The following is a 16,071-nucleotide window of genomic DNA, read 5'->3' as shown; positions in this document are numbered from 1 at the left end:
ATCCCATCCTTGACTAAGCTCATTGTGAGAGGAAGAAAAAAAATTACACTAAAAAAACCACCAAGAAATTCTTAAAAGATATCTACCAATATTCCACAAAGAGACAATGATAGAAATAGTGACTATGTGTGCATAAATACAGTAGCTACCACATATTCATCAAATAATTAGCTTCCTTACAAATGAAAACCATAACTTAAAAATATATATATACACACAAAAACTCAGCAACAACCTTGGGAAAATTCTAAATGGTACAATTTAAAGTAGTCTTAAATTTTGGAAACCATTTAAAGATCCCATTTAGTTTCTTCAAATACTTTCCTACTCCAAATTGTCCCCGGTTTTTTAAAATCCCCTAGCACATATTTTACAGAAATGCATGCACATTTGGACATGATTAGATAACTGTACTTAGCTGCACAGTTGTGCAGAAATTGGGAACATCTAAAAATTTTGTCTAGTCATTTGGTCTTGTTTCACCTGACACTAAAGAGTCAGTATTTAGCAAACATTCACAATGTATATACATCACTGGAAACCATGGAGACAGTTTTGTAAGTTTAGATATATCTATATGTTGACCAAAAAAATCCCAAGTACTTCGATTTATAAATGTTAAGGATCAGCTTGGCAAAATCCATGGCAAGGAGGCAGAAAAGAAGTCACTTTAAATATTCTGTAGGGGATAATACTGTCTGTCATCCACAGGTGCTTTGATTGTTAAGTGCCTTAGGCTCGGCTTCCCTTCACTGCCTGCTTCTCTACAGAATGCCAAGGCCGACCTAACAGGGACTGCAAGACAGATTGGCTGTAGAGCTAATTTATCAGCTCTATTTTGGCTCCTTACGATCTATTTATTTTCTACTATAAAACAAAAAGGGAGAGGAAGAAGAGGGGGGAGGAGGGGGAGGAGCTTTATAAAATTAAACAAGGGTGCAAATTTATGGTATGCACACTTTTCTGGTCCCACCATCTGTTACTAAAATGTATTTTTTTAAATGGTTGCTACTATTTTTATTTACCAAAAAGTCATTAGCTCTGGCCTAACCTCTTCATATGCTGATTTATGGCAACATAGGCCCATAATAATATTCCTGAAATTTGAAAGTTCCCTTTCAAATAGTATCATTTTTATTTATATCACTATTTTATTTTTAAATGAAAACCCAAATATTCAAAGCCATGTGTCACATTCTAACCACAATTTTAAAATAATTTTTAAAATATTTCCACATAATATTTTGAATGTGAACAAATGAGCAGTCGTGGGAAATGGAAGGCACTCTTAATAGTACGTTAGTGTATTTTGGGTGGGCGAATCATTTACTCATGAGGAAAAAGCAATACTGCGTATGCTATCTAATTTAGCATATACTTTTATATCAGAATAATCAGATACACATATCACTGTGAATGGTGCAACAGACTATGTTGTTTATAGTCACAGTGATACCCTCAAGAAACTGAAGTTAAACCCAGTGAATTCAAGGAAAGAAAAGCAACATGTACTGAATGCCTATAACATGCCAAGTACAGTATTAACAGAGCAAATGCTGAAGGTAGAGGAATTATTGGATGGGTTGAAGAAATAGTAAGAACATAATTGTTTAACAAGTATCTGAAACAGTGTGACCACTTCAATAAATGTTATAAGGAGGGTTATATGATTACGCCCATTTTTCAGATGATGAAACTCAAGTTCAGAAAGATTTAGGAGCTTACCCAAAGCAACGGAATGGTTTCTAGCAGAAAAATCAGGACTCAACTTGAAGTCTGATTCCAAAATCTGCATTTTTCCACTAGAACCAAAGCAAAATTCTGTAAAAATTATTCTCCTGTCCAGGAGTTTCATGAGAGACTTGGTAATAAAATTTTAAACACAGAACTCTAAGAACCTAACTCCTAAGATCTGAAAAGAAGCCAGCAGAATTTAATTGTATGATTACAAATTCTTACTCTTAGACTCTTACTACTTTAAAGTTATTAAAAGACTATGACCAGTTCTCACCTTCAAGACAATTAGTAAAACTCAGCCAGAGAGAAAGGGGCAGATACCTTCAGCTTTGAGATATTACAGGTGGCTTGTGCCTGGCTCTAAATCATTAACATTATCCTTCTGGGGTGTCACTAAGTATGTTAGACAACTGAAACCCACTGAATAGAAGAAAAACCTGGAGTTTATTATTCAACATTTAAATTCTTCCAAAGTTCATGTGCCAGATGGTAACATCCTATTACTCCCAAAGGGAAATTTTAAACAGAGCATTTAATTAGGAGAAAAATTACCTATTAATGGAAGCCTCTAAGGCCTAATTTGATATTACTATATTTTAACCAATCTTTACCTTAAAAATGAATAAATCAGCTAATTTGAATCAAGGGAACTGTATTTTGCTTTTATACCCAATATTAACTACTTTAGCCTCATCAGCTGCAGTCCACATTTCCACTGCAGAAGGCATTAACTTTTTATGTTGAATATTCTTTCTTGAGGGCATTCCATTTTTATAGCATTAACTCAAAAACAGACCCTGTTGTCTCATGAATAGGAACACAGAGTTCTAGAAATATTCTAAACACTAAGTTAATAAACTGCACTATTTAACACTGGAGTATAATATGTTCCAAATGTTCAAAACAAGCTTTCAAATAAAACCTTCCCCACAGGTCCTCTTTGGCCCAAATGTTCTTAGACCTCCCAAGAAATTTACAAAATGAGAAATAATGACACTTCCTTAAGGTTATGAAATTCAAGGAGCCCAAAGACCCTAAGTCATACTATCCAACTAAATATGGCTCATTGGCTGGCAGGCTCCAAGAAAGGCAAGTGGAGAATCAATGGGTGTTCCTTAGGAAGAAGGGGAAACGGATGCTGGAGAAGGCAAGCTGCAGAACCCGCCACACTGCCCAAGCGGCAGCCAAAGCTGCCAACCCTGACAATTGTCAATGACAATCCTAGCTCAGCACCAGATTTCTTCCCAATTCTGTTTCTGTATTTGTTCCATCTAACTCTAATTCCTGACATAGTATCAGCTATAATACCAATGACTTGTGTGACAATGGGCTTCTGTTTTTCAATCAGTTAAGACAATCTCCAAAATCTAGTTTATCAATGTAAATTATATAACCCTTCAAACTTTGAATGAAAAGTCCCAATTTTCAGAAATATAGATTCACATCACAAAAATGTGAGCAACCGTGAGGTAAATGAGGTAAATGAATTACGATGCTGGATTTTAGGATAACACCTTATCGTTGGCTCTGTTCCTGACTAACTGGGAGCCTGTGGACCATTCTGTGCCTCAGTTTTTTGTCTTGTAAATGAGGATTATAATAGTATCTACCTAATAGCATTGTCGAGAGAATTAAATGAGTTGATATTAAAAAAGCACCTGGGATATACTAAGCATATGGGGAAATTCCCAGAGAGACTGTGAAAAGGCAAGTGTTGTTTCTCCACAAAATACCACAGGACCCCCTGCTGATCCTCTCACACAGCTCAACTCCTCACAGAGAGGGCTTCAGATATCATCAGCAAAGAATTAAATTTAGGGTTGGAGGTTATAGAGATTCAAGGGAACAATAGTGAAATTATATACATTGCAAGGAAAAGTAGTCAAAAGGGTGACCCAGCATGACTATTGACCCTTAGGCCTTATAAAACCAACAGCAATGATTCTCATAGTTCTCTTGTTGGGGGAGATCTCAGGAGGAAAACACTGTACTGATTATTTATATTCCCCCTCACCAACTGGCAAATTATGTTCACAAAATTAAACCCCAATAAAATAAATATTTAAATGCATATATAAAACATACATTTCCTGAGGTTTAGCAATAGAATCATTTATAAAATCTGTTAATAATAAAAGTTCTTGTCTTCCCTAGAGCAAAAGAGTTGATCTCATTTTCTAGGAAATCTCTTATATTTTAAATAAAAAATGCTAATTTCAATGAGGCAAAAGCTATTTAGCAGGGAGAAAAGTTTTAACAGTTGAACACTGGTTAAAATGGATTAAGCTGTTACAGGATTTTTTTTTAAAATAGCAGGTTTCACAGTAAGAGGACTTGTATAAATTGAAGCATAGTCTCAAAAATAAAAAACATCAATCTCCAGGGTTCCTCCCTAAATAGCACACACACTGATTTAAAGAAAATAAAAAATGGGTAATACTACCATGTACTTAAAGGACATCAAGAATATAAATAGAAAGCCTGGCGGTGTGGCTTAGTGGTTGAGTGTCGTTCCATGAGCCAGAAAGTCACATCAAGGCTCAATTCCTGGTCAGGGCACATGCCCAGGCTTTGGGCTCAGTCCCCAGTAGGGGGCGTGCAGGAGGTAGTGGATCAATGACTCTCTCTCATCAATGACGTTTCTATCTCTCCTTCTTCCTTTCTCTGGAATCAATAAAATCTTTTTTTAAAAAAAGAATATAAGTAGAAAGATTCATACAAACCACATATCCTTGGCACATTAAATATACTCATTTTCAGGTATAATATACTCCATCGTAGTAAATATTTTAATGCTAAGAAAGCAATTTTCATTGAGGAGCCCACCAGAAGCACTTGATGAGAGAAAGGCTCTTGCTGAGTTGCACATCTCCCCACAGATGGCAGGCGCTGCCCCAGGGAACTTACGGGGCGGGATGATCACTGCTCTACCAAGTGAGTATGACGCAAGGCAGTGAGTGATACTATTCTTCCGGTGTGCTGGTGGGGAAAATCACTGACAGTCAACTGTTTTAACAGGACAAGAATTTCAGGAAATTAAGAAGGAGACTCTAGACCAGACTAAGGAAGTCTGAAGCCAAAGAAAGAAACAGTGGCTCTCTTGTGTCTTATTTTTTATACAAGTGGCTTTGCATCCTATGTACTCACAGCTCATATGGAAATGAAGTACCTGCTGAATGCATTTACTTTGCATATACAAAAGCACTCTGAGAGTTCAGCATTACTCAACTCAAGGCCTACCACAAAGGCTTACTGCCATAGTAGAACACAGTTTGTGTTTTAAACGCTTATCTGCACAGAATTTTCTCTAATACATAATTTCATTTCCCAATTGCAAATTCAAAGAAAATTTGCTACCGTAAGCAAGTATCTAATATTCAACATGACAAAGTAGGATGTTCTCTGCTATTAGCTAGTGTTTTTAACTTTTCACTAATAAATTAAAAGGGAAAGTATTCATCCCATTATTAATAAGGTAGTTTAATCTACAGCATTTCATGAGCTATCCAAATATACAAAACCTATAGCTCCATCTATCAAATACATCATAAATCATAAAAATATTTTAGCTGCAAGCAAGTCCAAGTTTCTTTTCTAAATGAAAGTAGTAGAAAACCTTATGAAGAAGCTACGTTTCCCTGTGTACAAGCAAATAATGATAACTGCACTTCTGTTTTGTATAAAGAAAACCACAATCGTCAATTATAACTTGGAAGTTCTGTGACAATTCAGTATAGCAGAGATATATATAAATCATTATAGTACAAATATAATACTAGTCTTATTAAAACATACACTCATAATTAGAAACATGAAGAAATAAATTTAACTGGGTTTCCAAGAGTTTGCAGACGAATTAACAAATTTCTAAGGAAGGAAATAATAGAAATTAAATTAATAAAATATTAATAAACAATACTCCTTTTATCCCAGAATTCTTGAGTATGCTTCCTTCTTACATCCCCATGTGAAGTAAGTACAAATTGGCACATCCATGAGAGGGCAATTTTGAAATATCTAGCAAACTGTAAGTGTACATATCCTTTAACCCAGCAACTCTGCTCTCAGGAATCACACATGATTATAGGAAAACATGTGAACCACAACGGTCATTGGTGCATTATTTACAACACTACCAAAAAAAATACACACACACACACACACACACACACACACACACTGTATACACCCATACTACAGAGTATTATGTAACTGTTCAAAAGAATGAGGTATGCATCATATGGAAAATAATACAAACATATATATTACTAAATGAAAAAAGCTGCATAACATTACATATATTTCCAGTTTATAAAGCAATCACATGTATGCTTATACATGCATAGAAAATGTTTGGGAAGATATACAATAAACTATCAAAACTGTTACCTCTTTGGAATAGGATTTAGAAGGGCTATGAGATAGGAGATTTAGTATTTATTTAAACAATGAGCATGTATTATTTTAAAATAAACCGCCCTTAAAATTCTTAACTCCCCATGAGAGTTATCTGTAGCCCAAATTTAGTAAGTCTCAGTGTAATTCATGTCCTGAATTCTTCCCTCTCTGACTTAACACCTTCAAATTCTATGGAATCTAATCGATATAAGCTAGTTGGCAATCCATCTGACGAGCTAACTGAAATTTAAACTACACAACAGTGAAGCAGTCTAAAAGTTAAAGCTGTTGACAGTGATCACCTCCTTTAGCTCACATCCCTGATCCTCAGTTCTGCATTTCCAAAAAGGTAAGAGAAAATACAAACATGCAAACATTCTTACGTGTTCTATAGCACCTGCCTGTCCATTACTATAGTCTCGATACTGTCCAAGCAAATGGTCTACTTGTCGCAGGTTCCGACTGGTGTCCTTGAGAAAGAAAACAGAGTTTATTAATTGTTCCAAACAACATTTTCCCAATCAGTCTTAGTAGTATGTCAAACAGCTAAGTCAACCATTTGTAAAGATACAATTTGTATCAGAGTTAAGTCAGATATCGATATACTTCATAAATATCAAATAAATCTTAACTGAGAAACTAAAATCCATCTGCAATTTACTTGTGTGAAATCTGAGGCACATAATTTAAATCCTTACCCAAGGTACCATAAGTCGGCAACAAAACCATAAGCTGAAAAAATGCTCATTATCAATTTGTGCACCTCAACTAATTCACACCCTCTTCATGAAAAGAATGCTAAAAGAACTAATCTAGTAGGTTGTCTACAAGAGAAGCAAGCCATTGGGATTGGGATCCATGTTATTTCAATTATTACTTTACCTCAGAACTTAATTAGGAGGGGAAAAAAGTATCCTTTAACCTTTAGCTATAAACAAAAAATTTAGTGCCAATCATAACAAAAATGGTTTCTACCTAAATATGCCAGGTTTCACCTGAGAGATTAATGGAGGTATTACTCTCTGTGCTAACCCTCCCCCTACCTCTTTTCCCAAGCCCATTTTATGAAAGGATAGAAACCACCCCAACTCACACTTTCAAACAGTTAAGGTTAGCCTGTAAATCAACACTGCATCTCACTATTATTCATCCATGAATCTACCAAGCCACAATATGACCAAATTCTCTGAAAGCACATGTTCACAAGAAGCTAAATAATGGTAATCCCTAATGGTTTCACTCCTAATATATATATATTGAGACATATAGATTGGTTGCGTCCCACATGCACCCCAATCAGGGCCGGGGAGCGAAGCCGCAACCCAGGTATGTGCCCTTGACTGGGAATCAAACCTGAGACCCTTTGGTGTGCGGGCTGATGCTCTAACTGCTGAGCCACACTGGCTAGGGCTACATTATCTGATTTGGAAATACTACCTCATCCCAGAACACTTTCCACACCTAGCATATATTTAAAATATCCTTCCTGACTATGGTAGGCAGAATAGTGGCCCCCAAAGATGTTCAAGCCCTAATCCCCGGAACCTTACATGGCAATGGGATTGTGCAGATGTGATTAAGGACCTGGAGATGAGGGATTATCCCAGATTACTGGGTGCACTCAATGTAATTACAATGGTCCTTAAAAGTGGAAGAGGGAAGCAAAGGAGGTAGTCAGTGACATGATATGAGAAGGATTCAACCACCCCTGCTAGCTGTGGAGGTGCGGGGACCCACCAGACAGGAAATGTGGGCAGCCTCTAGAGACTGGAAAAAGGCAAGGGTTCAGATATTTCCCTAGGGCCTCCAGAAAGGAGTGCAGCCCTACCAACACCCTAATTTTTGCCCAATGAAACTAGTGTCAGATTCTGACCTGCAGAGCTGTAAGAAAATGAGTTCCTGTTAAGACATTAGTTTTGTGGTAATTTGTTATGGTAGCAAAAAGCTAATACACTGACCAAAACTATTACTCAGCTTGAAGTATTTAAAACAGATTTAATGCAACCATTGTTAAACTAACCTGTAAAGTACTTGTTATAGTGTTGACCTTCTCGGTGACATCTACTGTAGGACGATTGTGAATATCCCTGTGTATTGACCTCGCAGCCCATCGACTCAATCGGTCTCGAGAGCGGAAGTGGTCTGAATCGCTGGAGGATTCTGCCATTGATGTACAGGAATCCTTAAAAATAAATCCAGGTCATGGTCAAGCAAATGGTCAAGGGCATGGGAATATAGATTAATTTAACTATTCACTTTTTGATCTTTTGAAGTTTATTACATTAGTCCTTTGGCTTATCATAATATCAACACACAGTCTGAAAATGTAAGTCACTTCCCCATGTAATTCTCCCTCCTTTAAAAGAGCAGTTCTTAAATATTACTTTATTCATGTTTATAACTCCAAGTAAGAAAAATCTCATGGTTTTGCACAATGTTCCTAAATTTTTTTCTTTTGAATATATCTTTATTGATTTCAGAGAGAGGAAGGGAGAGGGAGAGAGATAGAAACATCAATGATGAGAGAGTCACTGATCGGCTGCCTCCTGCACGCCCCCTACTGGGGACTGAGCCAACGACCCGGGCATGTCCCTGACGGGGAATCAAATCTCAATCTCCTAGATCCTAGGTCCATGTTCAACCACTGGGCTACGCCCAGCTGGCAATGTTCCTAAATTTTAAAAGCACTTTCACATACGGCACTTCACTTAATACTACTAGCAGGTAAGTAGGACAGATAGATTGGTATCTTTGCAATAAAATAAAATAAAAACCCAGATTCTCTAGGGCCTGTAGGTCTCACTATTAGTCTGATGTCCATCCTACTGAGCTATAAGAACAGATGTATCTTTAAACAAAAATGCAATGTACACAGAATGCACACAGAGTGACCTAAAATAAGAGAATCCTAGTATACAGGGAATACTCTCATGCACTAAATTTACAATATAGTAGAATTAAGCAAATGCTATAACAAAGGTACAAATCCTATAACAACAAATATGAGGGAAGATGGCATCATCAACATCTCCATCAAAATAGAAAAGCAAACATCCTGAGTATAATTTCATCAGTGAATAATTCTCTAAATATGTTTTTTCCCATCCTTACCTCAATTTTCTATTTAATGCAAAAGAAAATCAGCCCAGCCGGGCATGGCTCAGCGGTTGAGCATCGACCTAGGATCCAGGCGATCGGGGTTCGATTCCCGGTCAGGGCACATGCCCGGGTTGCGGGCTCGATCAATGACTCTCTCATCATTGATGTTTCTATCTCTCTCTCTCCCTGTCCTTTCCTCTCTCTGAAATCAATAAAGATATATTTAAAAAAAAAAAAGAAAGAAAGAAAATCAGTTCATGCAAGACAATCTCAAAAGTTTCAGAAAACCTTTAATAGAGGTTGAAGAAACAAAATTTATTTGGGACAAAGAATATCAGAGAAAACTCAATTATCAAAATTGGAAGTTTATTGATTATTCTAATAATTCTATTTTCTGCTAATGGAGGGTTAACGTAACTTTTCACATTAATTGTTATACTCTTCCTAAAAGCTATATGGCCATTTTTTTCTGGCTTATTAAGTCCAGTGTGATGAAACCTTTACTTAATGATCTAGAATATTCTGGACTTTTTTATCTTTATTCTGAATGCATCTGGGAAGTATGTGACCATACATCTAAAGAGAAGATAAAGGGGGTTTGCTAAGTGTGTATAGATCCTAGAGCATTAAATGAAAGCAGTCAAAATTTTATTTTTATTATTTTGTTTTAATTTATCTTTATTGTTTAAAGTATTACAAACGTCCCCTTTTTTCCAGTGATCCCCTCCCCCCTGCACCCTCCCAGGCCTTCACCACACCACTGTCTATGTCCATGGGTTATGCACATATGCATATAAGTTCTTAGGTTAATCTCTCCCCTCTCCCACCCACTCCTGCCTTCCCTCTGAGAAAGCAGTCATGTTTTTAAAATACTAGATAAAATAAAACTAAATATACAAGCAAAGAACCTTTCTGTGAGTTTAGGTTTTTCCAAGTGAAAGAGTCTGACCTTGAAGCATCAGAAAAAGAATCAGTGGAAGGTCCAACCTCTTCATACCAGCTGAGACAGGGCTAGAGGACAACACCCTGTCAGGCTCATCCTCTCCTCTGCCCAAGACTTTCAACTCCCTACCACACCTGTCTTCTCTGGTTCTTGCCTCACTTCTACCTACAAGTACAAAGGTATAGTGCCCACGATGTGGCTCCCTCCCACATCAAGAAACACCAGCAAACAATTTGATTTCAACTTGACTACAAATAATTACAACTAATAATTTTATGGTTCTTTTTAATGGTTTAGAGAAATGTTTAAAATAAAATAGTAGAGACAGATATAAGAAGCATGTATGCATCTACCACCTATAATAAATATTATTTTTCTTTTTCCTATTTCTATTATTCTTATTCTATTACCATTTATTTCTATTATTTTGAGAACATATTCTTAATATTATTTTTATTATTCCCCATTCTGACATGAGTGCTTCTAATATTTTCAATAAAATATTCAGAATACTATAAATGAAGTCTTAGTACCTTCCTACCCTACCCTTCACCCAATGCTATTCCTGCCCCACCTCCCCAGAGATAATATTAACATGATTTTGCAAATAGCTCTCCATGTTTGCATACTTCTATAAGTATATGTACTGCACAGTCTTTCTCTTTTTTTAATTTATTTATTGATTTTAGAGAGAGGAAGGGGGCAGGGAAAGAGAAAGAAACATCAATTTGTTGTTCTACTTATCTATGCATTCATTGGTTGATTCTTGTATGTGCCCTGACCAAACCTGAAACCTTGGTATATCAGGACAATGCTCTAACCAACTGCGCTACCCAGCCAGGAATGACACAGTCTTTCTTAATGGAACAAATGTTACAATCGATTAATAAATAGTAACAAGTAGAGATATGGGTTATTTTAAAATAGAGATATGCTTATTTTAAAACAGAAAATCTTAGCAGCATTAAATAAAGAACATTAAATTATGTCTGTCACATAATGCCAAAAAAAAGACCTATCACTTACACCAACTAAAGATTACATAATTTTAATAAAATAGAATCACACTTTCCAGCACGAATTTCACTAATATACACATAGTCTCCAGCTATTAATTTCAATTACTTTGAGCAATAAGAGATGTTCTAACTCCTGCATCTGATGGATCACTTGTAGAAACATCAAGATTTAAGGTGAGATGTAGATAAGAATTTTGTATGACTGTTTTTTAATAGCATATGAAACATTAGCAACCATCTAAGGATTTTACTTTATTTTATTCATTTATTTATTTTTACACATAAGGATTTTAATTACAGAAGTGTAAAAAATGTTGAACTAAGGGAAATTAAAGACTCTGATTATAATACAAAATAGAAATTAGATTTTTATTGTTGATAAAAATTTAGCACTTCCTTCAACTATTCCTGACAATTCCAAAGGTCAAACATGACTCTCGCAGCTGGCTGAAAGAATGCCTAACCTTCCGTGTCACGGCGCGGAAGACAGCTATGGCAGCAGAGGTCCAGCCTTACCAAAAGATGCCAGTCCATCATCAGCCAGCACTGCCACTGTGCAGACACAGAGTGGAAGGAGGGAGAAGGAGACGAATGAGAAAGAAGTGACCACTGGAGATGTCAAGAGGTTCCATACAGTAAAATGTAGGGAGGGCAATGACAATTGTTCCTGAGGGCCCCTTAATATAACTGACTAAAGAAAAGCAAAGAGCAGTAAATGCCAATTATACACCTTGTTCAACATTAAGAGTGTATCATACTACAAGTAAAAATTTGTAAAAAAAGTACTGTATATCCTAATATCAGTGGCATTAATGAAATTGACCAGGCCTCTGAAAATCTCCCTAAAGAAATTGTACCCATAGTAGTACATTCACTCCAAGTTGATAAAAGCTTACTGAGAATGGTCACAAAGAAAACAAATATGCATGGCCACTGAAAAAAACATTCTTCCTAATAACCTAAGAAATATAAATTAAATAATAAGGTACTTTTCTACCCTCTTAAGTTGTTTTCCTTTCAATAATAATCTTTATGGTTAGCCAAGCTGTAGGGGAAAGAGCACTCGTATGTTGTCCTAATGGGAATGTACAAGTTGATATAACTTGTCTGAATGTCAGCAAGCCATATATATATATACCAAGATCAATTTGTACCTTTGACCAAGTAATTACACTTCCAAATCTTTTACCTAATAAAATCATACACTGGAACATTCATGTACTGGAACAGTACACAGACATTAAACACCGTTTCTGAAGACATTTAACAGCAATGTAAGGGATAAAAGTATGAATCCCAACTTTTTAATAAGCATTATATGTTGTCTGTATGTGACTATAAATTACCAGTATACAAATGAGAGGAGCAGGAAATGGCAACGATAAAACAGGGAAGAAAATATACCCAAAGTATACTTACCATCCATAGTTTACAGCAAATTTCTATTTTTTTAAACATTCCTATCTCTCCTAAAATTCCTACAATGAATGTATTATCAGAAAGAAAAACTTAATGTATACTTAAAAGAAAAACAAATATAAAAATGACCTTTAGGGATAATAGATTAATAAAAGGCTGACCACCTGGAAAATGTGTTTAAATAAAAGTTATACATGAGAACTCGCTTCTCTTGGTAGCTGTTTCCTTTTCCTCCCTGACAACTTCTTGACTATACTTCCTAGTCTCCAGACATTTGCTTAAGGAGAGTCATGCCACTAGTTCTCACCAACTGATGAGCTGAAGAAAGGGGATCACAATGCCAATCTCTGTTTCATAATGAAGAGTATTAACTGGCCAAAGGAATCATTTATCATGAGTTTATGAGCTAAAAGAACATATTTTTAAATTATGTATAATTCTCACTTTGCAATTTTGCCAAAGGACAGGAGTTACTAGATTCAAAAACAGACTCAAAAAAACATTCTTTTTTTTAAAAAATATGTGTTTTTATTGATTTTTTTAGGGGGGGAGAGGGAGAGAGAAACATCAATGAGAGAGAAACATTGATCAGTTGCCTCCTGCACACCCCCTACTGGGGATCCAGCCCACAGCCCGGGCAGGTGCTCTGGCCGGAACAGAACCCACCCCTTTCAGTGTATGGGTGATGCTCAACCAACTGAGCCACACTGGCCAGGGTTCCAGCAACATTCTTAACACTGGAATGAACTTAAAAGTTGAAGGACTGTGTGAAATATATTAATGTGTACTGACATAACTTATGCAATCAAATTCTGCTTTGGAAAACAAATTAAAAATGGTTCGTGAATGATATTAACCATAATTACAATTTGAAGCCCAAAGAAGAATTAACTGGTAGGAAAACATCTATGTATACTCATGGAAAATCTTCATCATTATTTTTAAAGATTTAAAAGGAAAACGTTCAGTTGGATTAGAAATCCAATCTCATTATCATGAGAAGTTTCAGCATGACATTTGTTAGAGAGAAAAAAGAGTTGCTAAATTTGAAGAATGATTGAAGAACTCTTAAGGAACAATTTTAAAGAGCTGAATTACCTAAATTCTGGTTAAAGGCGAGAAAGGCATTTTCTTCTGGGGAAAAAGCAGAAAATATTCTCTTACTACCACCTACTGGTACAACAAAACCTCTCATTTATGAGAAAGCAGTAACGTTGATGCTGTCTGCTTTTCAGATGCTGAACCTTCTCCAAGACTAGAGACCACAGGTGACCTTCGGTGAAAGTCACCAGAGTCTTAGAGGAAGCTCTGGGTCTGAAAACAGACAGTACATTTCTTAAAATAGTTTATTTAGCTGTTTCCAATACATCAGTATTTAAAGGCGTAAGTATTGTTGCTTCTGCTTTAATGAACCTTATAAAGAAGACATACCGCCACCAGAGCGAGTAATGAACCCTCAATTCGCTCCCACTGAGGATCCATCCATCAAAAACAAACGCCCATACGCAAACCTGAACACTGTGACCAGAAGGAGGAAAACTGCACTTGGCTCTGTAGTAAGAGGACTGGCGGTGAGTCTCTACAAACTCAAGTCCACCTCTTTGTTATCTGACCTAAAAAGCCATCAGATTGTCTTCATTATAATGATGCACATTTGTATGTATGAGAGCTGTAATTTATTGATTCTCAAGTCTCTTTTCCTCAGAGCAAGTTTAAAACAATTAGGATTTGCAAGCTGTTCCATAAAAGATAAGCACCCAGCACCAGGGGTGACATTTCACAAAACCTGACGCGTGCATGTTAAGTAGGTGATTGCTCCTGCGGCCTCCGAGTGTCCCAGCCGTCCCCGTCCAAGGCAACCGTCCTCAAAGAACACGTTCAAGGTAATGATGTTGATATTTAAGGGGGTCGCAGGGGGTGGGGAGTGTGCTTTAAGCTTAATCATTATCCAAGTTCAAATTTTAGGAGGCATTTCTCGCTGCTTCAACAGCTGTGGGGCTTGAGAGCTCTGCCTCATGCTTCGAGAGAAAGGTTATCACGGACAGTTTTCAGTTGGCCTCACTTCTTGATATCAGTGCTCCTCTGTAACTTAATCTCCTCAAGCCCTCTTGCTAAATTCATATAAGATCAAAATCAACAGCCAATTCTCTGTTAAGTCAGTAGATAATGTAAGACACAGGAAACAGAATCAAACAGAAACGTAAGACCAGGCTGGGTGGCTGAGATGGTTGGAGCATTGTCCCGTGCAGGTTACGGGTTCAATTCCCAGTCAGGGCACATACCTAGGCTGAGGGTTTGATCCCTGGTGGGGCACATGTGGGAGGCAACTGATTGCTGTTTCTCTCTTTCTCCCTTCCTCTCTCTCTAAAATCAATAAAAAACATATCCTCAGATGAGGATTTAAAAAAGAGAGTGAGAAACAAATTCGTACATTCATCACTTAATGAATTACACCTACATTAGAAATGAAAGCTGAAAGTAAGTGATAGTCCTTGCCGGGAGAGAAAGAGCTGTAAAAGAGCTGTCTACAGGGAGCTAAGTAATACGACAAAATGCCAGGGGAGTGGGGTCTGGATCCTTCCATTCATCTGGAAGGATGAGCAGAAGTTTGACAGCTGGATAAGACAAGGATCCAGGGTCCAGTTAAAAACCCTCTGCCTCAGGAGAACCTGAGAAGGTACAAACAAGCAGAGCGCTGGCATCCTTCCACCAAGGGATGGGTTTAAAACGGCCACCAGTACCGCTAAATGTTCTCCGGGGCAGGGGGTAAAACCATCCCAGTTTAAGACTTCTAGTATACACTAGAGTTGATTTTTTTTATTGTGTTGCACTTATTCCTATTGCTGTCATCCATTTCCTCTCTCCCTCTCCCCCACAACCTCATACACACACACCCCTTGATCGCATGGGCGAAGCGATCCCGTGGGCGAAGCCAGTCAGTCTCAGCCCCCAGCTGCATTTTGCTCCTCTTGTTCCAGCTCCTCAAAGTACAAGAGCAGAGTGACATGAGCCACTACCCACCATGCAGGGAGCAGGGGCATTTCTGGAGAAGGCCGTGTGGTATACAAAATGACTGTTTATTCAGACATGGAGAAAAAATTAGCTGCTGCTCAGATAATTATATATGTGCCACTTGTTAAAGATCAGTGCAGTTTTAAAAGAAAGTTACTTAATAACCCCCTCCTTGTCTCACAAGCAGAATGACAGAGATATTTTAGACTCATGCACCCACACACACTTCTAAAATAAATGAGGCCATTTACAAAATTAAATAAAAAGTAAAAAAAAAAAAGTAAAGATTAAAAGCAACAAATAAAGACTCAAGAACATAAAAGAAAACTTACAGAGAAATGGATGCTAAGAAACCCGAGATAGATTTATTATTTGTAGTTATGCCCTGGAATTGCACTCTTGCACTTGCTGACAGATTAAAAACTAAATATATAATACAACATT

The 16,071-nt window shown here is 37.0% G+C and overlaps 1 protein-coding gene across 5 annotated transcripts in view; it reads right to left on the bottom strand.

The window, feature by feature from the left end:
* Positions 1 to 16,071, bottom strand: part of CEP128 (centrosomal protein 128) — a 291,713-nt gene that overhangs the window by 265,148 nt on the left and 10,494 nt on the right. For all 5 annotated transcript variants that reach the window (XM_016220106.2, XM_016220114.2, XM_087818763.1 and 2 more), the window contains exons 2-3: positions 8,156 to 8,317; positions 6,519 to 6,605 (exon numbers count right to left, since the gene is read on the bottom strand). In XM_016220106.2, the coding sequence (XP_016075592.2) occupies positions 6,519 to 6,605; positions 8,156 to 8,302 (234 nt within the window). In that variant the 5' untranslated portion in view covers positions 8,303 to 8,317. The remainder of the gene's footprint in view (positions 1 to 6,518; positions 6,606 to 8,155; positions 8,318 to 16,071) is intronic.

This window comes from Miniopterus natalensis, chromosome 1 (assembly GCF_054644295.1).
Source record: "Miniopterus natalensis isolate mMinNat1 chromosome 1, mMinNat1.hap1, whole genome shotgun sequence".
In the NCBI taxonomy this organism is placed as follows: Eukaryota; Metazoa; Chordata; class Mammalia; order Chiroptera; family Miniopteridae; genus Miniopterus; species Miniopterus natalensis.
The sequence above is the reverse complement of the archived record's forward strand: the minus strand, read 5'-3'. Positions and strand labels throughout refer to the sequence as shown.